The 25,743-nt window shown below is 40.0% G+C and overlaps 1 protein-coding gene across 1 annotated transcript in view; it reads left to right on the top strand.

Moving 5' to 3' along the window:
• Baz1a (bromodomain adjacent to zinc finger domain 1A) overlaps positions 1-25,743 on the top strand; it is an 86,822-nt gene that overhangs the window by 36,517 nt on the left and 24,562 nt on the right. The window contains exons 6-16 of the mRNA XM_021202127.2: positions 37-124; positions 2,313-2,447; positions 8,029-8,128; positions 8,711-8,877; positions 15,210-15,305; positions 15,930-16,068; positions 17,891-18,037; positions 22,758-22,853; positions 22,973-23,197; positions 23,640-23,805; positions 23,984-24,091. Coding sequence (XP_021057786.1) covers positions 37-124; positions 2,313-2,447; positions 8,029-8,128; positions 8,711-8,877; positions 15,210-15,305; positions 15,930-16,068; positions 17,891-18,037; positions 22,758-22,853; positions 22,973-23,197; positions 23,640-23,805; positions 23,984-24,091 — 1,467 coding nt within the window. The remainder of the gene's footprint in view (positions 1-36; positions 125-2,312; positions 2,448-8,028; positions 8,129-8,710; positions 8,878-15,209; positions 15,306-15,929; positions 16,069-17,890; positions 18,038-22,757; positions 22,854-22,972; positions 23,198-23,639; positions 23,806-23,983; positions 24,092-25,743) is intronic.

The raw sequence follows: 25,743 nt of genomic DNA, 5'->3' as shown, positions 1-25,743 counted from the left end.
TGTTAGTACTAATATTACCTTCTTCCCCAATATCAGCCGGAGAAAACACCTATTTTCTCGTGATAAACTAAAGCTTTTTCTCAAGCAACACTGTGAAGCACAAGATGGAGTCATTAAAATTAAGGTAATGAAAATACTGAACTCTATATATATTGGGAAGAAATAGAAATAACTGTATAATATTATAAGTGATAGAATGATATTTCAAAGGTGACTTAAATAGCTCTCATTTTATCTGGAGAATTAATCTTTAGTACTTTTCAAAAGTTTTTTTTTATTGAATTGGGTACTGTTTTAGAATTATTAGGTGGCTCAGTTACTACTACCACATTTTATTGTATAGATGATCAACTAAGGCAGATGAAAAGAGGTGGAGAACTTGGAAAGTTGTTTAGTGACTTACAGATTTTATCTGCCTTACAGAGAACAGAAGGACTCATAATAGTGCTAAATAAATGCTCAATTAAAAGAACTAATCAAGCCGGGTGTGGTGGTGCACACCTTTAATCCCAGCACTCAGGAGGCAGAGGCAGGCGGATTTCTGAGTTTGAGGCCAGCCTGGTCTACAAAGTGAGTTCCAGGACAGCCAGGGCAAAGCAGAGAAACCCTGTCTCGAAAAAAACCAAACCAAACCAACCAACAAACAAAACAAAACAAAAAATAGAGAGAGAGAGAACTAATCAAAGGCATTCTAGACCAAATATGAACCCCATACATTAGATTTTAATATGGCCATTAAGAGGGAGAATAAAATTTTTATGTACCTAGGACTGGCTTTGAACTTACAGTCTTCCTGAATCCTCCTATGTGGTATATGCCTATATAGGCATATATATAGGTATATGGTGCTAGGAAGGGTAAATACCAGATGGACAATACCCGCACTGGGTACATAATTTATTAGAATATTGAAATTTATTAGAATACATAAGCATCCCAGTGGGAAACTGGGAAAGTTGACACAATTAAAATTTAATGTTTGCCATATAAAAACTTGAAAGCATTATTAAAGTATAATAAACTATTTTTGGCCTTTTCTGAGTAAATATATAAGTTGAACATCCCTCCTTAGAAAATCAAAAATGCTCTAAGTCCTAAAGCTTTTTTATTTTAAACCTTGTTGACTATTGCAGTGACTATATATGGAAATATCTACACTATTAAATGTGGATACATACAAAAAAATTTTAAGGTATCATAAAGGAGTTGGAGAGATGACTCAGCAGTTAAGAACTCTGGCTGCTCTTGCAAAGGACCCAAATTTGATTCTCAGCCCCACATAATGACTCACAACTGCCTACCTCCAGTTCCAGGGTATCCAGAATCCTCTTCTGGCTTTCTTGGTCACTGAATGCATATGATGCACAGATATACATGTAGACAAAATGTCCATATGAATAAAATAAAGCAATATGTAAATCTCAAAATATTTCATGCAAATAACCTTTAAAGAATATAAAGGTATATGTAGACCAGGTGCAGTGGTACAATATGCTTGTAAGCTCAGGTTGCTGAGGTAAAAGAATCACAAGTTTGATTGTGGTATACTACATACAAGTATCCTGTCTAGTCCAGTATCACATGTAGAATTCAAAACCAACCTCATCTAAAAAGCAAGTCAAAGATAATCAGGTACATACTGAGTTTCAATCTCAAAAGTGTGTGTGTGTGTGTGTGTGTGTAATTTTCTTCTTACATAGAAAAGTTTAGATAAAATTGGTAAAAACAAAACAGATATATCTATAGAGATGGTTCACAATGAAGAGGTAATTACTGCTGTTACTTAATTTGGTTCCCTGCATCACACCCCACATCAGGTGCTTACAACTGTCTATATGTAACTCCAGCACCCACCTTCATATGTGTACATTCCCGTACAACATAAACCTGATATTAAAAATAAAATAAATCTAAAAACATATTGAAATCGCTTTTAGAATTCAAAAATCTGTAGAAACGTTGATATTTTGTGGAAAGGTGGTTTGGCTTTGTTAGGCTAAGTCTCATGTAAGCTCATCTTAACACTACTGTGAAGCCAAGAATGAACTTGAGTTCCTGAACTTTGAGGTCCTATCTTGCAAATGCTGGGATTACAGGCATGTATCACAATACTCAGTTCATGATAAACTTTAATTAGTTTTCTATCTGATGAATTATTTAATGTAGAAAAGGATCATATAAACCAACTGCATTTGAAAGACAATGTGTTTGGCTTAGTCTTTCACAGCAGTAATAGTGGTCATATGACATTCAAACACATTGTATGCAGTGCACTGATGTGTTGTCTCTGTGCCCTGTGTGTTTTAATTAAGGCATCGTCATTTTCGACATATAACATAGCAGAGCAGGACTTTTCTTATTTCTTCCCTGATGACCCACCTACATTCATCTTCAGTCCTGCTAACAGGCGACGAGGAAGACCTCCCAAACGAATATCTTTTGGTCAGGTAGGTAAAGAAAAGCCTAAAACTACCCTTAGCTGTTAATAAAGCAGTATTTGTAAGCAATGAAATGTTTAGTTCCTGTCACCCCTATAACCTGTAAGAAGAATATCCTTTTACTTCATATAAGAAAACTTGAGTGTGTGCTCACTTGATATTGCTCAGCATTAAGATTTACGAAGTTTTCAGTGTGGATTCATGTTCTCTGGAGACAGATTGTATACCAAGGTAGGAATAAGAAAACAGGCAGTTACTAAGAAAAACAAGTGGGATGAAAAACTTTAGGAAATCAGAATAACACTCAAGTATCCAATGCAGTTCTGACCAGTGGGCCCCAGGAAAAGCCTGAATGAAACACAAGAGTTGGCGGTTTGAATAAGAAGAGCTCCCATGGGATCATATATTTGAATGCTTAGTCATCAGGGAGTGGCCTTTGAGGTACCCAGTGTGTCTGTACCTATGGGTCTCAGCTCTGCTTTTCCAGGGTCTGCCTGCATGTTGCCCTGATAATGAACTAAACCTCTGAAACTATAAGCTAGCCCCCAATTCAATGTTTTCTCTTACAATAGTTGTCTTGGTAATGCTATCTCTTCACAGCAATGGAACAGTGACTCAGCCGTAGGGCAAAAGGGTGGAAAGGTACTTGAGACATGACCATGGGACCAAGGGACTCAGCATTGGTTTGCAGATTGTTCTTCCTGCACATAGCATAGCAGATCTATAAACGCAGAGAGATCTAATGGGCTATGAAGCAGAATGTGTATTCTTGAGGCTGCAATTTGTAAATCAAATGGTTCTAATATTCTTTATATAATAATATCCAATTTCTTTATGTAGTTTCTAAAAATAGACTTTAAACACAAACTGGTGGCCTAAATACAAGCAAATAACAATCTAGTACTGACTCAGATTATGTAATGAGAGATCTAGAATACACAGTGAATCTCTAAGAGACTGTAGAGTAGAAAGAGAAGGGCAGTGTGGGATGAAAAATGTGTCAGTTACTTCCCCGTTTTATTTGTTTTAGCAGTAAAGAATTTTCCTTCATCAGATTGTTGTCATTCCCCACAAAGACACCATGGAAGTGTCTGGAAGGGGGTAAAATAATAAGCTATGCAGATCCCAGAGCTGGAAGGAGCACACTTGGATTCTTCTGATCCTAGATTCCCTTTCCTTTTGCATTTTTGTTTTCTGTTATCCTCCTTCTGTACATGCTGGTTTGTTCTTTTCTTCTGACTAGAGGTTGCCGATAGCTATAACGATTTGCAAGCAAGCTTCCCCTGCTTCCAATAGCAGTTTGGAGGGTTTTTGGCCTATGTGATGGTTTGTATATGCTTGGCCCAGAGAGTGGCACTATTCAGAAGTGTGGCCTTGTTGAAGTAAGTGTGTCACAGTGGGTGTAGGCTTAAGACTCTCACCCTAGCTTCCTGGAAGTCAGTTTTTCACTAGCAGCCTTCAGATGAAGAGGTTGCACTCTCAGCTCCTCCTCACCATGCCTGCCTGGACGCTGCCTTGGGGATAATGGACTGAACACTGAACCTGTAAACCAGCCCCAATTAAATGCTGTCCTTATGAGAGTTTCCTTGGTCGTGGTATTTGTTCACAGGAGTAAAACCCTAAGACAGAAGTTGGTACCAGGAACTGGGGTGTTGATGTGACCATGCTTTTTGTTTGGAGGAATGTGGAGTTTGGGACTTTGGAAAGCAGTGGATTGCTTGAAGTTGAGTTTAATGGGCTATCCTAGTAGGGATATAGAAGACTTTGTTACTGAGTATGATTTGAACTGTGCAGATTTGACCCAAGAGGTTTCAGTGTAGAAGAATTTCAGTATGTAGCCTAGAGACTGTCTTTGTGGTATTTTTGTGAAGAATGGAGCTGCTTTTGCCCTTGTCTGAAGAGTCTGCCTGACTGTAAGGTAAAGAGATTTAGATTATTTGCAATGACAAAGGAAGTTGCCAAAAAAGCCCAGCGGAGACTTTTTTCTCTGGTTAAGTCTCATGAAGAGTGTTTTGAACAAGTGCAGCAAGCTTAGAAAGGAAAAATATAAAATATATGGTTCCAGTATTAAAGGGGCATCAGGGAATGAAATGGAGCCAAATCCTGTGTTCTAGGAAATAACAGATTAAGGGAGTGGGATTTTGGGCAAGATCTACCCAGCTAAGTTTAGATCTAGGCATAGTGGTATACATCTTTAATCCTAGGAGATAAAGCCAAGCAGATCTCTGAGTTCAAGGCCAGCCTGAAACAGGGCAAGCTCTAGCTGAAGAATAGCTTAAATGCAGGGATGGTGGTACACACCTTTAATCTCGGGAAACAGGCATGCAGATCACTGAGTTCAAGGTCAATCTACAGAGCAATATCCAGGACAGCCAAGCTTAGGCAGTGAAGAAGTTGGAAAAGTGGAAGCTCGTGATAATATAGTGGAATAAGGGAGCCGTGTTCCAGCTACTACAAGCACCAGAACTCAGCAGCTTTAGCCATGTGTCTCTGGCTTTATATTCAAGAGAAAGATTACTGGGACAGTTGATACTGGTCAGCTGGAGCTAAGAAATTAGTTGTGATTAAGAAGAGATTAACATCACTAAGGTGAAATCTGGGAAGTGTTTTCTGAGAGCACAGAGAAGCTGTGTTCCAGAGATAGCCGAGGTTGTACCTCATGCTGCAGCTGTACTTGTATATGTAAGAGTCACCCATGTAGAACTGATTTTAAAGGCATTAAGGGGTCATGAAGAGCAGCTGAGGCTTTGCACTGTGAGAGGCCATTGGTGAAGGTACAGCCTCAGTTGCAGTCGATGGCCCAGGACTGAAGGGGTCATGCAAAGAAGTTGAGACTTGGCACCATGAAGAGAGCCTATGAGAGGCTATTGGTGAAGCCTAGTTGCAACAGAAGACCCCAGTCAGTGTATTGGAGATGCCAGTACCATGGTCTCCAAGAGCAGCAGCATCAGTGGAGTGGATCAACCTGAGCTTAGAGTGCTACAGAGGGCAGAGCTGAAGAAATGACGACAGCCCTTAGGAGGAGCCCAGAGGAGATCATACGTGGATCCCAGACACTGAAGAAGTGGTAACATTTAAGTTGCCTTGGAGACTCCAAGATGTTGGAGATGCCAGAGCTGTGGGTTATCTACTGAGGAAAGCTGCTAACAGGAAGTGGAACCAGCCCAGGAGAAAGAAGTGTGTTGTAGTCAACAAAGATGAAAAAGCAGTTGGGAGATCTGAAGACTGCTTTGACATCAGCCTTGGAGATGCAGAGTTAGGAGTTTGCCCAGCTGGTTTCCTGACTTGTTTGGGGATTACAGTTAAGTGATTGGATGGATCTCAGAAGAGACTTTGAACTTGGGACTTTTAACATTGTTGAGACTGCTATAGACTATTAGGACTTTGGAGGTGGACTAAATGTATTTTGCATTATGCTATGGCTAGGAATGGCCCCCATAGACTCAAATGTTTGAGCAAGCCTATGGGGACCAGTGGAATGTGATGGCTTATATATATTTGGTCCAGGGAGTGGCACTATTCAGAGGTGTGGCCTTGTTGGAATAGGTGTGTCACTGTGGGTGTGGGCTTAAGACCTCGCTCTAGCTTCCTGGAAGTCAGTCTTCCACTAGCAGCCTTCAGATGAAGAGGTAGAACTCTCAGCGCCTCCTGCACCATGCCTGCCTGGACGCTGCCATGCTCTTGCCTTGAGGATAATGGATTGAACCCTGAACCTGTAAGCCAGCCCCATTTAAATGTCCTTAGAGAGTTGCCTTGGTTCTTTCACCTGAAAGGATCAGCAATTGAAAGAGTCAGATGCAGATATTTGAACCCAACCAATAGACAGAAGCAGCTGACCCCTGTTGTTGATTTAGGGAATGCTGAAAGAAGCTGAGAAGGGCGGTCCTGTAGGAGGACCAGCAGTCTCAATCTGAACCCCTGAGATCTCTCAAACTCTAGACCACCAAACAGACAGCATATACCAGCTGATATGAGACCCCACACACATACAGTAGAGGACTGCTGGGTCTGTGTTCATTCAGAGATGGTGCACCTAACCCTCAAGAGACTGGAGGTCCCAGGGAGTTTCGAGGTCAGGTGAAGTGGGGGGTGGGGACATCCATGTGGAGACAGGGGGATGGGGGTGGAGGTATATGGGATGTGGGGCAATAGGAGGGTGGATTGGGGAGGAATAAAATATGGAGTGTAAAAAATAAATGTATATGTATATATATATATATATATATATATATATGAATATGAGAGAGAGAGAGAGAGAGAGAGAGAGATGCCTTGGTCATAGTTTCTGTTCACAGCAGTAAAACCTTTACTAAAACAGTATAATTTAGAATTTATTGAAGTGTCTTGGTCATTTTGAGGCTCTTGTTAAGTGATTGCTGAAAGAGTTGCCTGAGTTATGTTCCTTCCTTCTGACAAAACCTTTCTCAGTCCTTGTTGACACTCTTCAACATAACCGTCTACATAGCGACCAATTAACAACTTCATTTCCTAGCTCGAGTTCAGGTATAATTACCGTTTTCAGCTGTTTGAAATGTCCACTTCAGCTGGGTGGTGGTGGCGCACGCCTTTAATCCCAGCACTTGGGAGGCAGGGGCAGGGGCAGGTGGATTTCTGAGTCTACAGCCTGGTCTACAGAGTGAGTTCCAGGACAGCCAGAGCTACACAGAGAAACCCTGTCTTGAAAAACAAACAAACAAAACCCAAAATGTCCACTTCAGATTTTACCCAAATTTTGAGATCAGGTGTTTACTTAGAACATTGAACGTTAGCTGTTACAGTCTTGCTCATATTTTACTTACTAAGATCTGACTTCCCTGATAAACTATCCATGAGGGGAGGGTCCAGGGCTACCTTGTTTATCACTGTTGTTAGCACTGGCCTAGAGCTTAACAAGTACTTAAATAGTAAGATTAATTGTATGTTTTGTTGTATTACAGTATGAAGTAATAAATGACAATTAGAGAGCCAGCTGTGGCACAAGGCAGAGGCAGGATGGTCACAGCAATGCTAAGGTCTTCTGACGCCTTGTCTATATAGGAAGTTCTGGGCCAGCAAGGAGCTACATAGCAAGAATACTGTCCCAAAATAAAATAAAAATTTGGGATTGCTTAATATTGACCACAAAAAAAAAATCCTGACATGTCTTTCATATTTGATGTTTATATCATCTGGACTATAAAGTAATCTCAAGGATTTATTATTTTTCTAATGTACAATTTTTATTGCTCTTGATATAGTACCAAAGTACTGGATGTTTTTCTAATTTATGTAAGTGTGGTTAGAATTACTATGATTAGAATTACTAATTTATCCATTTATACTTAGAATTCACTTTAATATTTACAAAAAGCTGTAGTTGATGTGGGTTTTGTTGGTTTTCTGTTGTTCTGGGCATTTAAACCCAGGGCTTTAAGATACTTAAGTGCTCCTCGGTATTCTAGCATTAACCAATGACTGCAGTCTTGGTGAGAGCTTTTGATGTTTTGGGCTGTTTTGTTTTGTTTTTTTTTTCCTTACTAAGAAAACTTGGCAGATCATCAGTTTATGTAGTTGGTGGTTTAGCACTTTAGTTTCTTCATTTATTTTTTAGGAAGACAGCATTGCTAGTAAACAGACTGCTGCAAGATGTCGGAACAAAGCTATTAAAGAAAGAGACAAGCTTCTGAAACAGGAAGAAATGAAGGCACTGGGTGAGTTTTAACATTCTCTCCAAACTCTGTTTAAGGATAAAAATGTTATTTCTCTGGGCCCAAATGAGGAATGTTTCTGAATGATATATCTTTCCTCATATATTATTGCCATTTTTTTTTCTGAATGGCCCTTATTCACTTAAGTATATCATTCCCTAGTACACTGCTTCATGCTAGATTGAGCTAAAGTTGTTTCCAGGAGGTCATGGCATCTGAGCTGTGTCTGAGGCCTTCACTGACTCTGCCTCCCAGCTTGAGTGCAGCTGAATCAAGTTCACAGGTGGGATTCTAGATTAATACATTCCCGTGGTGAGGATGTGATCCCACATCCTAACAAGCAGAGGACTTAATTATCATTCTTTGTATATGTTTTAGTGTCTTTGGTTTTAAAGGCAGGATATGTTTGTCCTAGTGTGGGTAGCTTATCGTTTAATCAGTACCTGCTAGCCCTCAAGAATTTGTGAGTCTGCTAATCTCATTTAACCTAAACTATTTTAGAGCCTTTTTTGTTAGACTTTTTTTTTAAACCAAATTTTTGGTTTTTTGTCAGTGTGTAGTTTTCAATTTGACCTTTCTCCACAGCTTTCGAAAAGGCTAAACTAAAACAAGAAAAAGCAGATGCTTTGGAAGCAAGAAAAAGAGAAAAGGAAGATAAAGAGAAAAAGAGGGAAGAATTGAAGAAAATTGTAGAAGAAGAGCGACTAAAGAAAAAAGAAGAAAAAGAGAGACTTAAAATAGAAAGAGAAAAGGTACTCAGTATATTAATATGTATAAATATAGCTGTGATTCTTACATATAATATAAATTTATGTATTTAAATGTATCACTAATTCTTTAAATTAAATTCTTTTACCATTTTTGTTCACATTTTTGAGCCTGCATAGAACACAGATAAAAATTAATCTCCCCAGGGGACTGGAGAGATGGCTCTGTGGTTAAGAGCACTGGCTTCTCTTCCAGAGGTCCTGAGTTCAATTCCTAGCAACCACATGGTGGCACATAACCATCTATAATGAGATCTGGTGCCTTCTTCTGGCCTGCAGGCAGAATGCTATATATATAATAAAGAAAGAGAGAGAGAAAATGAGAAAGAAGGAAAGAAAGAAATCTTAGAAAAATTAATCTCTCTTTTGCTTCAGAAAATTTCATTATTATTTTAAGGTTCAATGTATTTGTATGCTTTTCACTTCACTCGAAATTTAAAATGCAGGCTGGAGAGATGGCTTCACGTCAAGAGCACTGGCTACTCTTCCAGAGGACTTGAGTTTAATTCCTACCACCCACATGTCAGGCAGCTCACAACCATCTATAACTTTAGCTCCAGGGAATCTGTCACCCTCTTCTGGCCTCCACAAGTATCAGACATGCATGTGGTGCCAAGACATACACACAGGCAAAACAGCCATACACATTAACAAAATGCATCTTTTTTTGTAAAGATTAATTTATTTTACTTATATGAGTACACTGTAGCTGTCAGATACACCAGAAGAGGGCATCAGATCCCATTACAGATGGTTGGGAGCCACCATGTGGTTGCTGGGAATTGAACTCAGGACCTTTGGAAGAGCAGTCAGTGCTTTTAACCACTGAGCCATCTCAGTGGGCTGGAGAAATGAATTAGTGTAATTAAGAGAGCACTTGCTGTTTTGTTTGTTTTTAATGATTTATTTGTTTTCATTTTATGTGTGTTGGTGTTAAGCTGATCCTCTGGAACTAGACTTACAGACACTTGTGAGCTGCCAAGTTTAATCAGCCCCTCAAGAATTTGTGACTCTGCTAATCTCATTTAACCTAAATTATTTTAGAGCCTCTTTTGTTGTTGTTGTTGCTTTTATTTTTGTTTATTTTGTTTTGTTTTTAATTCTTTTTTAAATTAGATATTCTCTTTATTTGCATTTCATTTGTTATCCCCTTTCCTAGTTTCCCCTCTGAAAATCTCCTATCCCTTCCCCTCCTCCCCTGTACCCCTGCTCCCCAACCCACACACTCCCATTCCTAGTCCTGGCGGTCCCCTATACTGGGGCATAGAGCCTTCACAAGACCAAGGGCCTCTTCTCCCATTGATGACCGACAAGGCCATCCTCTGCTACATATACAGCTAGAGCCACAAGTTCCACCATGTGTTTTCTTTGATTGGTGGTATAGTTCCAAGGAGCTCTGGGGTTACCGGTTAGTTCATATTGATGTTCGTCCTATGGGGCTTCATACCCCCTCAGCTCCTTCATTGGGGACCTTGTGCTCCGTCCAATGGATGATTGTGAGCATCCACTTCTGTATTTGCCAGACACTGGCAGAGCCTCACAGCAGCAGGCTCCTGTTGGCATCTGCCTAGTGTCTGGGTTTGGTGGTTGTTTATGGGATGGACCCCCGGGAGGGGCAGTCTCTGGATGGTTGTTCCTTCAGGCTCTGCTCTGAACTTTGTCTCTGTAACTCCTTTCATGGGTATTTTGTTCCCCCTTCTAAAAANGATTCTATTGAGTATTTTTGCATCGATATTCATAAGGGAAATTGGTCTGAAGTTCTCTTTCTTTGTTGGGTCTTTTTGTAGTTTAGGTATCTGAGTAATTGTGGCATCATAGAATGAATTGGGTAGAGGACCTCCTGTTTCTATTTCATGGAAAAGTTTGAGGAGTATTGGAATTAGGTCTTCTTTGAAGGGTCTGATAGAACTCTGCACTAAACCCATGTGGNCCTGGGCTTTTTTTTTTGGTTGGGAGACTATTAATGACTGTTTCTATTTCTTTTTTTTTTTTTTTTAGTGTTTTTTTTTGTTTGTTTGTTTTTGTTTTTCGAGACCGGGTTTCACTTTGTAGACCTGGCTGGCCTCGAACTCAGAAATCCGCCTGCCTCTGCCTCCCAAGTGCTGGGATTAAAGGCCTGCGCCACCAGACCCGGCTCTGTTTCTATTTCTTTAGGGGATATGGGACTGTTTAGATCATTAATCTGATCCTGATTTAACCTTGGTACCTGGTATCTGTCTAAAAAATTGTCCATTTCATTCAGGTTTTCCAGTTTTGTTGAATATAGCTTTTTGTAGTAGGATCAGATGATGTTTTGGATTTCCTCAGGTTCTGTTGTTATGTCTCCCTTTTCATTTCTGATTTTGTTAATTGGGATACTGTCCCTGTGCCCTCTACTTAGTCTGGCTAGGGGTTTATCTATCTTGTTGATTTTCTCAAAAGAACCAGCCCCTGGTTTGGTTGATTCTTTGTATAGTTCTTTTTGTTACCACTTGGTTGATGTTTCCATGAGTTTGATTATTTCCTGCCATCTACTCCTCTTGAGTGAATTTGCTTCCTTTTGTTCTAGAGCTTTTAGGTGTCCTGTCAAGTTGCTAGTATATGCTCTCTACAGCTTCTTTTTGGAGGCACTCAGAGCTATGAGTTTTCCTCTTAGGACTGCTTTCATTGTGTCCCANAAGTTTGGGTATGTTGTGCCTTCATTTTCATTAAACTCTAAAAGTCTTTAATTTCTTTCTTTATTTCTTCCTTGACCACATTATCATTGAGTTGAGAGTGTTGTTCAGCTTCCACGTGTATGTGGGTTTTCTATTATTTATGTTGTTATTAAAGATCAGCCTCAGTCCGTATTGATCTGATGGGTGCATGGGATTATTTTAATATTTTTGTATCTGCTGAGGCCTGTTTGGTGACTGATTATATGGTCAATTTTGGAGAAGGTACCATGAGGTGTTGAGAAGAACGTACTTCCTTTTGTTTTAGGATGAAATGTTCTATAGATATCTGTTAAATCCATTTGTTTCATAGCTTCTGTTAGTTTCACTGTGTCTCTGTTTAGTTTCTGTTTCTATGATCTGTCCATTGTTGAGAGTGGGGTGTTGAAGTTTCCCACTATTATTGTGTGAGGTNCAATGTGTGCTTTGAGTTTAGCAAAGTTTCTTTAATGAATGTAGATGCCCTTGCATTTGGAGCATAGATGTTCAGAATTGAGAGTTCATCTTGGTAGATTTTACCTTTGATGAGTAAGAAATGTCCCTCCTTATCTTTTTTGAGAACTTCAGGTTGAAAGTCAATTTTATTTGATATTAGAATGACTACTCCAGCTTGTTTCTTGGGACCATTTGCTTGGAAAATTGTTTTCCAGCCTTTTACTCTAAGGTAGTGTCTGTCTTTNTCCCTGAGGTAGGTTTCCTGTATGCAGCAAAAAGTTGGGTCCTGTTTATGTAACCAGTCTGTTAGTCTATGTCTTTTTATTGGGGAATTGAGTCCATTGATACTAAGAGATATTAAGGGAAAGTAATTGTTGCTTCCTGTTATTTTTGTTGTTAGAGTTGGGATTCTGTTCTTGTGGCTGTTTCCTTTAGGTTTGTTGAAAGATTACTTTCTTGCTTTTTCCCGAGCTTAGTTTCCCTCATTGTGTTGAAATTTTCCCTTTATTATGCTTTGAAGGGCTGGACTTGTGGAAAGATATTGTGTAAATTTGGTTTTACATGGAACACTTTGGTTTCTCCATCTATAGTAATTGAGAGTTTTGCTGGGTATTATAGCCTGGGCTGGCATTTGTGTTCTCTTAGGTTCTGTATGACATCTACCCAGGATCTTCTGGCTTTCATAGTCTCTGGGAAGAAGTCAGGTGTATTTCTGATAGGCCTGCCTTTATATGTTACTTGACCTTTTTCCCTTACTGCTTTTAATATTCTTTCTTTGTTTTGTGCATTGGTGTTTTGATTATTATGTGACAGGAGGAATTCCTTTTCTGGTCCAAACTATTTGGAATTCTTTAGGCTTCTTGTATGTTCATGGGCATCTCTTTCTTTAGGTTGTGGAAGTTTTCTTCTATAATTTTGTTGAAGATATTTGTTGGCCCTTTAAGTTGAAATCTTCATTCTCATCTACTCCTATTATCTGTACGCTTGGTCTTCTCATTGTGTCCTGGATTTCCTGGATACTTTGTGTTAGGATCTTCTTGCATTTCACATTTTCTTTGATTGTTGTGTCAATGTTTTCTCTGGTATCTTCTGCATCTGAGATTCTCTCTTCTATTGCTTGTATCCTGTTGGTTATGCTTGCATCATTGGCTCCTATCTTCTTTTCAAGGTTTTCTATTTTCAGAGTGGTCTCCCTTTGTGATTTCTTTATAGTTTCTACTTCCATTTTTAGATCCTGGTTGTTTTTGTTCAATTCTTTCACTTGATTGGATGTGTTCTCCTGTATTTCTTTAAGGGAGTTATTTATTTCCTTCTTAAAGTCCTCCATCCTCATCATAAGTGACTTTAGATCCATATCTTGTTTTTCTGGTGTGATGGTGTATCCAGGACTCGCTATGGTGGGAGAGTTTGGTTCTGATGATGCCAAGTAACCTTGGTTTCTGTTGTTTCTTTTCTTGTGCTTGCCTACTGCCATCTGATTATCTCAAGTGCTTGCTGCCCTCAATATATCTGATTGGAGCCTGTCCTTCCTATAATCCCAGTTGATTCAGGACTCCTCTGAGTCCAGCTTTCTCTGTGATCAAGTGATTCCAGGATCCTGTGAACCCGAGATTCTGGGTGTGTCAGAATTCTTGGCAGTCAAGCTTCCTCTGAGACCCTGAGATCCTGCTGTGGCCAAGCTCCTGGGATCCTGGAATCCTTAGATTGTGGGCCTGGAAGTGGTGTCTTCTCTGGGGACTGTGGGGGTGTGTTCGAAACCAAGGTATACCAACACCAATCAGAAGGAACCCGAGCCGCTGGTCAGGCAGGGCTCCTGTGTCCTTGTTCCTGCTGTCACAGGCCTGTCAAGATTGTTTTGGAACAGATGTTGTGTTCCACTTACCAGTAATCCTAAGATCCTAAGCATGCTAGGGCACCTGTGGCATGGAGAGTCCTCTGGGGACCGTGGTACGTCTGCCACTTTCGAGCCCAAAGTGGCCTGGAGCTGGCACCGACCGGAAGGGCAAGCGTCTTTTTAGATTTTTTGATGCTAGGAATTGAACCCTGGTCTTCTGAAAGAACAGCCACTGCCCTTAACTCTAACGCATCTCCCCAGCCCCATACTTGTTTTCTTTTTTCTTGTGTTCTTTGTTTTTGGGGGGTTTTTCTCCCTTTTTTCTGCTTTTGTTTTTGTTTTCTGAGACAGGGTTTCTCTGTGTAGCCTTGGCTGTCCTGGAACTCACTCTGTAGACTCAGTCTGTAGGCTGCTCACAGAGATCTGCCAGCCAAGTGCTGGGTGCCCAGAACACTTGCTGTTTTTACACTTCTTGATCTTGGTTCCCAACTCTGACTCCAGTTCCAGGGAATCTGATGCTCTGTTCTGGCCACTGTGCACATGAGATATATATACAGACATGCCGGACGTGGTGGCTCACGCCTTTAATCCCAGTACTTGGGAGGCAGAGGAAAGAGGATTTCTGAGTTCGAGGCCAGCCTGGTCTACAGAGTGAGTTCCAGGACAGCCAGGGCTACACAGAGAAACCCTGTCTCGAAAAACCAAAAAAAAAAAAAAAAAAAAAAAAAAAAAGGTACACAGACATACAGGCACATGCACATCTTTCTCTCTTTTTTTTAAATTTTTTAAAAGTTACAAGGTAGAAAATGATTAAAGACACTGATAGTGATCTCTACATCCACACACACACACATAGCCCATACACACCCAAAAACTAAATAAATAATACTTTGATTCATTTATTTTTAGTCTTCATTCTTGACCTTAAAAACTAAAAACAATGCTGGAGAGATGATTCAGTGGCTTGAGGGTATTGGCTGCTCTTGGAGAAGACCCAGGTTTGATTCTCAGCACCCATATGGTAGCTCACAACCATCTTCATGAAACCCTAGTTCCAGGGCAGTGGGGGGTGTTTGTTTTTAATTGAGACAGGGTTTTGTGTAGCCTAGGCTGGCCCTACATTTGCTCTGTAGCCAAGGATGACCTTGAATTCTTGCCATTGCCTGTCAGGTCCTAGAATTACAAGTGTGTGCTACCAAGCCTCATTTTACACTGTGTCGAGGATCTAACTTGACTGTTGGGCAAGGAGTGTACTAGCTGAACTTCCTAGCTCCAGTGTTTATTAACAGTTCTTGGGCAATGTTGACATTGATGGGTAAATTTCTTCTAATAATTTTTATAACCTTTCTTACTAGGAAAGAGAGAAATTACGTGAAGAAAAGCGAAAATATATGGAATACTTAAAGCAGTGGAGTAAACCCAGAGAAGATATGGAATGTGATGACCTTAAGGTATGAACATGCAGTGCTTGACACAGATGCATTTAATGTGGCCTATGTGGCTTTGCTGATTAGAATGGTTGTCTGGGCTGGGCATGTTAACACATGCATTTAATCCAGCAAGTGGTAGGTAGAGACAGGTGGATGGACCGCTTGTGAGTTTGAGGCCATCCTAGTTTACATACTGAGACCCTATCTCAAGAAAAAAATTGGGGCCGGGTGGGGTGGGGTTTGCTTGCTTGCTTGTTTGTTTGTTTGTTTTGGCAGTGAGAAAGGTGTTACTGTGCAGACCAGGCAGCCTGGAGCTCCCATTCATCTGATCACTCTTGCTGGGACTGCAAGCCTATGTACACACCTAGCTGAAGAGTTTGTTTCTTGATCGAAGTGCATCTTCCTCATTTAACTGAAAGGAAACAGCAGCTATATTGATGGTTTTCTTAACTTTCCAGGGTTGCATTGTTACTGTAGTAGAGGTTACTCTGCCAAAATCATTGTGATACCTAGCAACCATAACTGCTGTGACCAGGCGTGCATTTAGCTTTATTTGGGTTAGAAGAATAAAGATTTCATTTATTCTGGAAATAATCTAAAAGTATCTAAACCTTTAGACATTACCCGTACTGTTTAACCTTACAGGAACTTCCAGAACCAACGCCAGTGAAAACTAGACTCCCTCCTGAAGTCTTTGGTGATGCGCTGATGGTTTTGGAGTTCCTTAATGCATTTGGGGAACTTTTTGATCTTCAAGATGAGTTTCCTGAGGGAGTAACCTTAGGCAAGTACTCAAGTTACCTGTTGCTTCCTGATAGTTTACTCTGACATAATGTATTACTTGATTTCTAGCTGTCTTAGTTAGGGTTTCTATTGCTGTGATAAAACACCATGACCCAAAGTAACGTGGTGGGGGTGGTGAAGGTGGGGGCTTACTTTGCTTGCACTTCCACACCAGTCCATCAGCAAAGAAAATGAGGGCAGGAATCTGAAGGCAGGAACTGGAGCAGAGGCCTTGGGGAAGTGCTTTTTACTGTCTTGCTCACCTTGCATTCTCACAGTATCCTGTGGTGGCATCACTCCCAGTGGTCTGTGCACTCCCTCATCAACCATTCAACAAGAAAGTGCCCTATAGACACAGCTACAGGCCATGTTAAGGAAACATTCTTTCAACTAAGATTACCTCTTCCCTGATAGGTCTAGTTTTGTGTCAAGTAAACAAACAAACAAAAAAAAAACAACGTGCATACTGTAGATGTACAGGAAACACACACAGACACACACATGTATGTTCCATGAAAGTAGGTGGGTACAATGTAGAGCCCAAAAAGGATCAGCTAGAGAGAGGAGAAGGGAAGATAATCTGGGATAGAGGAGAAATACAAACGCACAGTTAGATATGTATGAGAAAATGTCATCAAGAAACACAGTCTTGTATGTTTACTAAATAAATTAGTGAAAAAAAATAAACATAAAAGTATTTTTTTTATGTAAGTGACCTCACAGTTCTGTAGGGTCATTGGACATCTCATTTGTAATTTCCCATATGATTGCAGTCCAAGAGTGGCTAGAACTGAGATCTTATGAGGGTGTGACTGGCTAGTTGTTTAAGATGGCTTTTCATGCATATGCTTCAGTCCTCTCCATGGGACCTCCCACTAAGAAACAGAAACTGTCACTGTTAAGCTTGGAACTGGGGCATCCCTACCTTTGCCACAGCCCCCTTGAGAACAGTTATAGACACACTTCTTGAGTGAGGAATACCATGTGAGAGTTTACAGACAAGTAGTTTCCACTTCTAATTTATAATTTACATGTGGGTTTACAAACTATATAAACATTTATAATAGAATCTAATAGGAGGGATTTGAGTCAAATTTTAAATTTTTATCCAAAGAAAATTTTATGCTGCATGTAGAAGCCTCTGAGACAGATTTCATTGTCATTCTTATTTAATAAGAGAGTATATCAACCAATAGGGCTCTGAGATCTGCAGTGTCTCCGTATGGAAGAAATAATAATGAGTTATGAATCAACAGCATCTAAACAATTTTATTTAGGTAAACATTTTAATGTCTGCACAGTGTTAAGATTAAAAGCTAATAATGATGGTTACCTTTGCTGGGCACTATGTGGTAAGCACAGCCCACAGAGCTCTCGTCAGCAGTGAAATGATAATAATCAATTGTGTGTTTTAGGGGGGGTTGTTTATTTTTATTTTTGAGACAGAATATTACTATGTAGCTCTGGATGACCCAGAATTTGTGGTGTAAGGTGGTAGAACAATCTGCCTTCATCACCACTTCTTGTAAAATTATATTTTTAAATGGAACTAAATTTGTGCCTCAGTGTTAAATTTAGATGTTATATTTGGACTGACTTTAGTGCACTGACTTTGACTTGTTTTTTTTTTTTTTTTTTTTTTTTTCTGTGTTGAAATCCTAATTTATTTTGGTTTAGATAAGGTGTGGATCTACTTTCATAAACAGGCACTTGAGAGAACAGTCACACAGGCTCATGTTGATTAAATGTTTATTATTTTCCAATGGCGTTGTTTCTTCAGTTTTGACAGAACTTTAAATTCCTTTTAAACGTTTTATTCACAGAAGTGTTAGAGGAAGCTCTTGTAGGAAATGACAGTGAAGGCCCACTGTGTGAATTGCTTTTTTTCTTCCTGACTGCAATCTTCCAGGCGATGGCTGAAGAAGAGGAGGAAGTAGCCAAAGAGCAGATAACTGATGCTGACACCAAAGGTCAGAGTTCAACACCATTGCTGATTGAGCTAGCAGCTTTGTAGTAAAACTGGGTTTTGATGGATTATTTCATAACTTTTCTTTTGCAGTTAGAAAATATAGGTATTTAGTTTACCTGGTGCTAAGTCATATTATGCTAACAACGTATTACCAAGTACCTGTAAAAACTTAATATTGGTGTGACCTTGTTTCTGACAGCCTTTGAAACATTTCCCATTGTTTCTTTATATTTTCCCTTGTAATTTAGAAGCATCTCGCTGTCTGGTATCTGCAATGCCAAGAAATTCTGCTAAATAGCCTCTTCCCTCGGCCCTTCGTTGGGAAAACTTAAATTCTTATTACTGCTTTCAGCTGAGATACTGCTGCTGACTTTATTGCAGATCTGACACGTTCTACACTAACATTTAGGATATTTTTTTTAATCTGGATACTTTGATTTATAAATTTTGTTTTTAAAATTATTATCCAAGATCAGTATAACAGTATTTTAACATAGCAAAAATTTCTTGGAGAACCCTTTAGAAAACTTCTACAATTATGTTCACTGGTCTTTGAAGCACTGGTGGAGCCGAGGCCTAGCCATCTAACCCGCTTCGTTCTCTGATATGCCTTTCCTTTCACATTTTGGTAATAAACTATCTCTCTGCCTGTCATTTAAAAATTGTGTGTGGATATGCTTACCACCCCCAGCATTGCATAAAACTGGGCATGGGTGAGCATACCATAACCCCAGCCCTTGGGAGGCAGAGAGGCAGGGGGATCAGAAGCTCAGGGTCATCTTCAACAGTATATTAGTTCAAGTCCAACCTAAGATACATGAGATTTCTCAAACAGGACAATATGCTCACTGTTTTGTTTACTTCCTGCAGTCAGAGGAGATGTTGAACATTTATTTGTTATTGATGTTGTTGTGGACTAGGAGCTTGATTAAATAACGCTTCGGTCTGTTAATGTAAAAGCCTTTGTAAGGAAATCACACTAGGAGATGTCTCAGCAGCAGAGTGCTGGGACACCAAAGATGGAATTTCTCCAGTCTGCTAGTTTTTTGGCCCTAGGGAGTTTTGAGTTTGTGCCAAGTTCCTGGATCAATGGGATTAATAAATCTGCAACTCATACTATCTGCCTTCTGATCTTATGGTCTGAGTTGAAGTGAAATGTATTCTCCAGCTTAAGTGCCGATCACCATAGGTTCTATATCAAGGTTGTTTTAGCAACATGACCACCACATTTTCATCAAATGAAAGCATTCATATGGCCATTGTGTTGTGTTAGCCAATAACACTATAGAATTATTGGTAAAGTTACGATATAACTTAAGACATTTAGCTGTGTTTAGTTCCACATTTAAAACAGATGAAGATTGCCATTTTGAAAGCTCTAGTACAAAAAGAAAAGTGGGTCCAGCAAGATAGCTCAGCAAATGGGAACATTTGCTGTGCAGTCCTGGTGACTAGCATTGGGTCCCTAGAGCCCACAGTATAAGTAGAACCAATGTCTGAGGCATTGTCCTTTGCCCTCTACAGATGTGTCTGCACACAGACAGGCACATATGAGCATGTAATAATAAGTACAATGATTTTTTAAAAAAAGAATGAAAGGAACTTGAATCAGAAAATCTGTTAATGCAAAGGAAAAATAAGAAAGAACAATCTCAAATATAAAAATACAAAGTCAGTCTCTGCATAAAGGTTTGCTAAGCATTAAGGTTATATATGGGTCAGTGATGGCAACTACGGCAGGATAACTTTTTCTTCACATCTCAATAACAGAAAAGTTTTCTAAAGTCTTCTTATAAACAGTGAGATAGGATTGATTTTTTTTTTTTAACTTTGACTGGATTTATTTTCTTTGCAAAGAAATATATGTAGCTAAAAGAATTGTGGCTAATAAGGTGATGGACCACAAATTTAGGCAATCTGAACTATAAACCCCATAATGATTATAATTATCTCAAACTAGGAAAATAGGTAGCAAAGTTAAAAAGCTAGTTATTCGTCGTCTTAGCATTGCCCGTATCTAATTTCATTAGCCCCTGGTATCTCTGTTTCGTATCAAATCTAAGAAATTTTGTCAGGTTTTGGTTTTTCTTTTTTTTTTTTTTTTTGGTTTTTCGAGACGGTTTCTCTGGGTAGCCCTGGCTGTCCTGGAACTCACTCTGTAGACCAGGCTGGCCTCGATCTCAGACATCCGCCTGCCGCTGCCTCCCGAGCGCTGGGATTGAAGGCGTGCGCCCCCGCGCCCGGCCGTTTCGTCAGTTTTAAAGGTCATATACAAACCATACCAGTTATCCCTGCCTTTTTCTCGTTGGTGCTGCTGCTAGTTTGAGATAGGAGCTCTCCATGTTGGCCTTGAACTTGCAATATAGTTGAAGTTGACCTTGAACTCCTACCTCCTTTCTCCATGTTCTACCATAACCAGTTTTCTGTCTTTATTTTTATACAGTGAACCTAAAATTCTTTGAAGGACAAGGGCGTCTTCCTTAAATGGAACAGTTTTGAGCTCCCCCCCCCCAGGATATCATTACTGAATGTTGTATGTCCCTCTTTATACATTAAAATGATGTAATAAAGCTGCTCTTGGTGGCACAGGCCTTTAATCCCACCTTTTGTAATAATAAGGGAGGCAGATACAGGAGGACCCATGAGTTTGAGGCTAGCCTGGTCTATATAAAGAGACCCTGTCACAAAACAAAACTCTAATAAATATAACTGTTTCATACAGTTATATAGAATACAGTTCAGCCATGCTCTCTTGCAAGAAGGGACCCAGGGAATACTGAGAACATTCTAAAGAGGTAATTGTCATTCTCTAGAGTGCCATACAATAGATAATGCAGTTTTAGAATACATATTTTGAGTTGGAGAGATGGGTCAATAGCTATGAGCATTGGCTGCTCTTGCAGAGAACTGTGGTCTGAATCGCAGCACCCACATAGAAGCTAACAACTATCTTTAACTCCTATTCCAGAGGATCTGATATTCCCTTCTAGCCTTCTTCAGCACCTGCACATACATGGTACATAGATATGCACTAAGATGAACACACACATATAATTTTGTAATGTAAATGAATAGAGTAGTATTTTAACATGTCATTTTATGTAAGACTAAAAACCATCATCCTGTTATTGATTCACTTCTTAAGGCCTCTGTCACCTTTGTTCTAAAATGGCGGTTTCCTCTAGATGGTAGAGGTTGGGCATGGTGCTGTCTGCTGAGGAAGAGATCTAGCACGCTTGTGTGGCTGTGTCTGGGGGTGTGGGTAATCATAGTGCATGCTGGTGTTAAATGTGTTGTGGCTTTATATGTAAACTGAAAATGTGAAGTTTTAGGTGTAGTGTTGCCTGTTACTTGAGTTAGGTCTGGCCGGTGTGACTTCAGCATTTACAGTAAATTTGATCAGGTAACTTCTATGTGGTCCTGTTTGTATCTTAGCATCATCAGTGATTGTGATCAGATGTGACCCCAGAGTTGCCTTTTCCTTGGAAAAGTTACTTTATTCTCTAAGATTTCTTTTGTCAACCTGGAAATTTTGCTAATTGAATCATGTTAGAACATTATGGAGGCACAGATCCAGATTAGCCTGAGGTCCTTGCTGGCGGTGCAGGAGAGGTGACAAGGTGGGTGGACAGAAGTCTCACCTGCTCACCCATTTAACATAGGCTTTTCTTATGTTGAACTTCTAATAAATATTTGAAGAACTTAAAGATTGCTTATCCAGACTCACCCCTTTAGGAAAAATAGAGCCCAGATTAACTGATTTGTCTAAAGAATGTGTACTAAGCCGGGTCTGGTGGCGCAGGCCTTTAATCCCAGCACTTGGGAGGCAGAGGCAGGCGGATTTCTGAGTTCGAGGCCAGCCTGGTCTACCAAGTGAGTTCCAGGACAGCCAGGGGATACAGAAAACCCCTGTCTCGAAAACAACAACAACAATAAAAAAAAAAGAATGTGTACTAGTTACTGACAGTGCTAAAACCAGAACATGACCTGTTGATTAGAATAACTTGTAAACACTGTACTGTAATACAGCCCTGAAGCTGGTTTGTTTGTGTTTGTTTCTGGAAAGCATGAGGGGTACAGTTGGCATTTGAGGTCTTTTATGTGTGTATTACAATTGGGAAGAGTTGTTTATATGTGCTTATATAGTTATACCAGTAGATTTGCTGTGTTGATCTACTGTAACTTAATCATCTTTCAAAGCTAAAGCAGTTCTCTTAGAAATCTTCCTCCTGCTTCTCAGACTAAAGATTTTAAAGTGAGGAACTGTTAATGAAAAGCATGAGTAACTAACGGAAGTGCAGGCCTTAAAGCTCTCCCGGTGATGTAGTGATCATCAAACCCGCCCACCCTGTGTCATGGTCCAGTCTTAAGATGTTTAGAAGACCGGGTACCTTTACTCAATTTTCAAAGTAGACATTTCAAGTTACATGAAATGAGTGATTTGTTTTTAATTCTAAAATACATTTTGCCATTTTGGGAATATATAAGAGCATCTTGCTGGAAATTTGGAAATGTTCTTGTGTGCTCTGTAAGGAAATGTTAGTGTATGGTCTGTGTTCTAGGATCTGTTGCTTTGGTGGAGACCAAGAGATGTGAAAAACGCTGTGCTGGGTGTTGGTTCTTCTGAGGTCCATGAATGTTACGCTGTTTTGTTCATCGTTTTAAAGGGGCATTCTTCCCAAATATTCTTGCACTAGAATAAAGTGTTTATTTCCTTAAAGATCTAACAGAGGCTTTGGATGAGGACGCAGACCCCACAAAATCTGCACTGTCTGCAGTTGCAGCCTTGGCCGCTGCATGGCCACAGTTACACCAGGGTATGTGTGGGCTTTGTTTTCTGTTGTTGTTTCGCATTTTATTATAATTTATAATGGTACATTTGCATTGCTGAGTATTCACTGTTTTCTAAATGGCTGTTTCATTTTTAACAATATAGGCTGCAGTTTGAAAAGCTTGGATCTTGACAGCTGCACTCTTTCTGAAATCCTCAGACTGCACATCTTAGCCTCAGGTGCTGACGTGACATCAGCAAATGCAAAGTACAGGTACCAGAAACGAGGAGGATTCGACGCTACAGACGATGCCTGCATGGAGCTTCGGCTGAGCAATCCCAGTCTGGTGAAAAAACTGTCCAGCACTTCTGTGTATGACTTGACACCAGGTAAAGCTACAAGTTGGAATTGTTTTTTTTTTAACCTGCTTACTTCCTACCCATCTCTTTTATCCAGAAAACTAACAAGCCAACAGGAAACTCCATTGCAGAGAAATTAACTTATTAGAGAAATTAAGAAGAAGCTGTGCGTTATTGCTGTTCGAGTCATTTATTTGGTTGATTGGTTGGGTTTTGGTTTGTTTGCTTGTTTGTTTTGAGGCAGGGTCTCACTATGTCTCTGACTGTCCTGGAACTCACTGTGTAGACCAAGCTGGCCTTAAACTCACAACAATCTTCCTGCCTCTGCCTCCCAAGTGCTGGAAGTAAACGAATGTACCACCATATCTACTACCCCTTGTTCTTTATCAGGCATTTTATCATTGAGTTACAAATTGTCAAACACTGTTCCTTTTTTTCTCATTGATAACACAGAAATTATCCATTTTGGCAGGGGAAAAAATGAAGATACTCCATGCTCTCTGTGGGAAGCTACTGACCCTAGTTTCTACTAGGGATTTCATCGAAGATTACGTAGATGTGTTGCGACAGGCCAAGCAGGAGTTCCGAGAGCTCAAAGCAGAGCAGCACCGCAAAGAGAGAGAAGCCACAGCTGCTCGGTAAGCATTGCTCGCTCGCTCTCACTCTGTAAAGCTTTCGTGCACCACAGCGTCAGCCGCATCGGCTTCGTCGGCCACAGCTGGGATTCCAAAGAGTGCGGGGTGGGTTTTCCCAGCGTGGCCGTCGAGCTCAGGGTAAAGTGTCTGTGTGTCAGGTGGACTTTTGTTTGACTTTCAGAATACGGAGAAGGAAGGAAGAAAAACTTAAGGAACAAGAACAGAAAATGAAAGAGAAACAAGAAAAACTGAAGGAGGACGAGCAGAGAAGTTCAGCTGCAGCTCCGGGGTATGCTTTGAATTTCACTCCCCATGTGGCTTTACCTATTCACCTCCTATACACAGAAATTTTAATATAGAAGAAAAATCACCTCACTACACATAAAGATTAAGAATAAAAGCCAGACATCTGAAACTATAAAGTGCTTTCAGAGTTTAAAAACTTAATTTTCTATAACTATATTTAAAAGCCTATGAAATTTATGTATAGACTCTTAATCAATTATACATGTGTTACTTTTTAGGAGTATCACTTGTCTCTTAAAATTCATCTTGTAATTGGTAACTTCCTACAAAGATTTCAATGGGTTGTGTGTTTTCCCAATCCCCAAGACTAGGCTTCTCTGTGTTGGCCTAGCTGTCCTGGAACTCATTTTGTAGATATACTGACCTCAAACTCAGACTCCCCCTGCCCCTGCCAGGATTAAAGGTGTGCACTTCCATGCCCAACTCAATGGGTTAATTTTAACCTAAATAGTTCATTTCCTTCTCCCCTCTACGGCCGCCACCAGCATAGGCACACTGTTTCGCAGTGCTTCTGAGCCTTACAGGGGATAGGGTTAGACTGGAAGGTTGACTTCTGCCATCCTTTTCAAATGCCAAGATAACCTCGAACATAAATCGTCCTGCCTCCACTCCCCAAGTATTAAGATTCAAGGTACATACAACCACACCTGGCTTAGTATTATTCCTAACAGTAAATGGTAGATTGTAAATAGTAACAAGCTAAATGTTTATCAGTTTATGAAAAGTATAAATAGATAAATGTCTTCTGCATGCCTATAGAGAAAAAGACTGGCTGGCTGGCCTTTTGAAATCTCAGAGCCCACCCCCAATGACACACCTCCTCTCACACAAGGACACGCCTCCTAATCTTTTTCTGAATAGTCTTTCTGCTAGGGACTAGACATTCAAATATATGAGCCTATGGGCTATTCTCATTCAAACCACTACAGGCAATCTTGTGAATATGCTAGAAACATCACTAAATTGTATGTTTTGAAATGGTGATTTTTCTCTTTTATAAAAAGAGATTTATTTATTTACTTACTTACTTATTTAGATTTTTTTGAAATTGGATCTTTATACACAGCTTTGGCTGTCCTAGAACTCGATATATAGACCTGGCTACCCTTGAACTCAGAGAGCTCTGCCTCTCTCTGCCTCCCAAGTGCTCAGATTAAAGGCATGATGTTCATAGTATATAGATTTTTTTTTTATTTTTTTCTACTAGGGACTAAACCTAGGCTCTAGAAGGTTTTAGGCTCTTACTGTTTGAACAAACAAACAAGTTATAAAAATAAACATGGGGATAGAACACAGGGCCCCCAATGGAGGAGCTAGAGAAATTACCCAAGGAGCTGAAGGGGTCTGCAACCCTATAGGTAGAACAACAATATGAACTAACCAGCACCCTCAGAGCTCGTGTCTCTAGCTACATATGTAGCAGAAGATGGCCTAATCGGCCATCATTGGGAAGAGAGGCCCCTTGGTCTTGCAAACTTTATATGCCCTAGTACAGAGGAACACCAGGGCCAGGAAGTGGGAGTGAGTGGGTGGGGGTAGGGTATAGGGGACATTCGGGATAGCATTTGAAATGTAAATGAAGAAAATATCTAATAATTTTTGAAAATGAACATGGAATAAATATCCACTTTCCCC

Source organism: Mus pahari, chromosome 7, assembly GCF_900095145.1.
Source record: "Mus pahari chromosome 7, PAHARI_EIJ_v1.1, whole genome shotgun sequence".
Lineage (NCBI taxonomy): Eukaryota > Metazoa > Chordata > Mammalia > Rodentia > Muridae > Mus > Mus pahari.
Note: the sequence above shows the minus strand (reverse complement) of the source record. Positions and strands in the feature narration are given on the sequence as shown.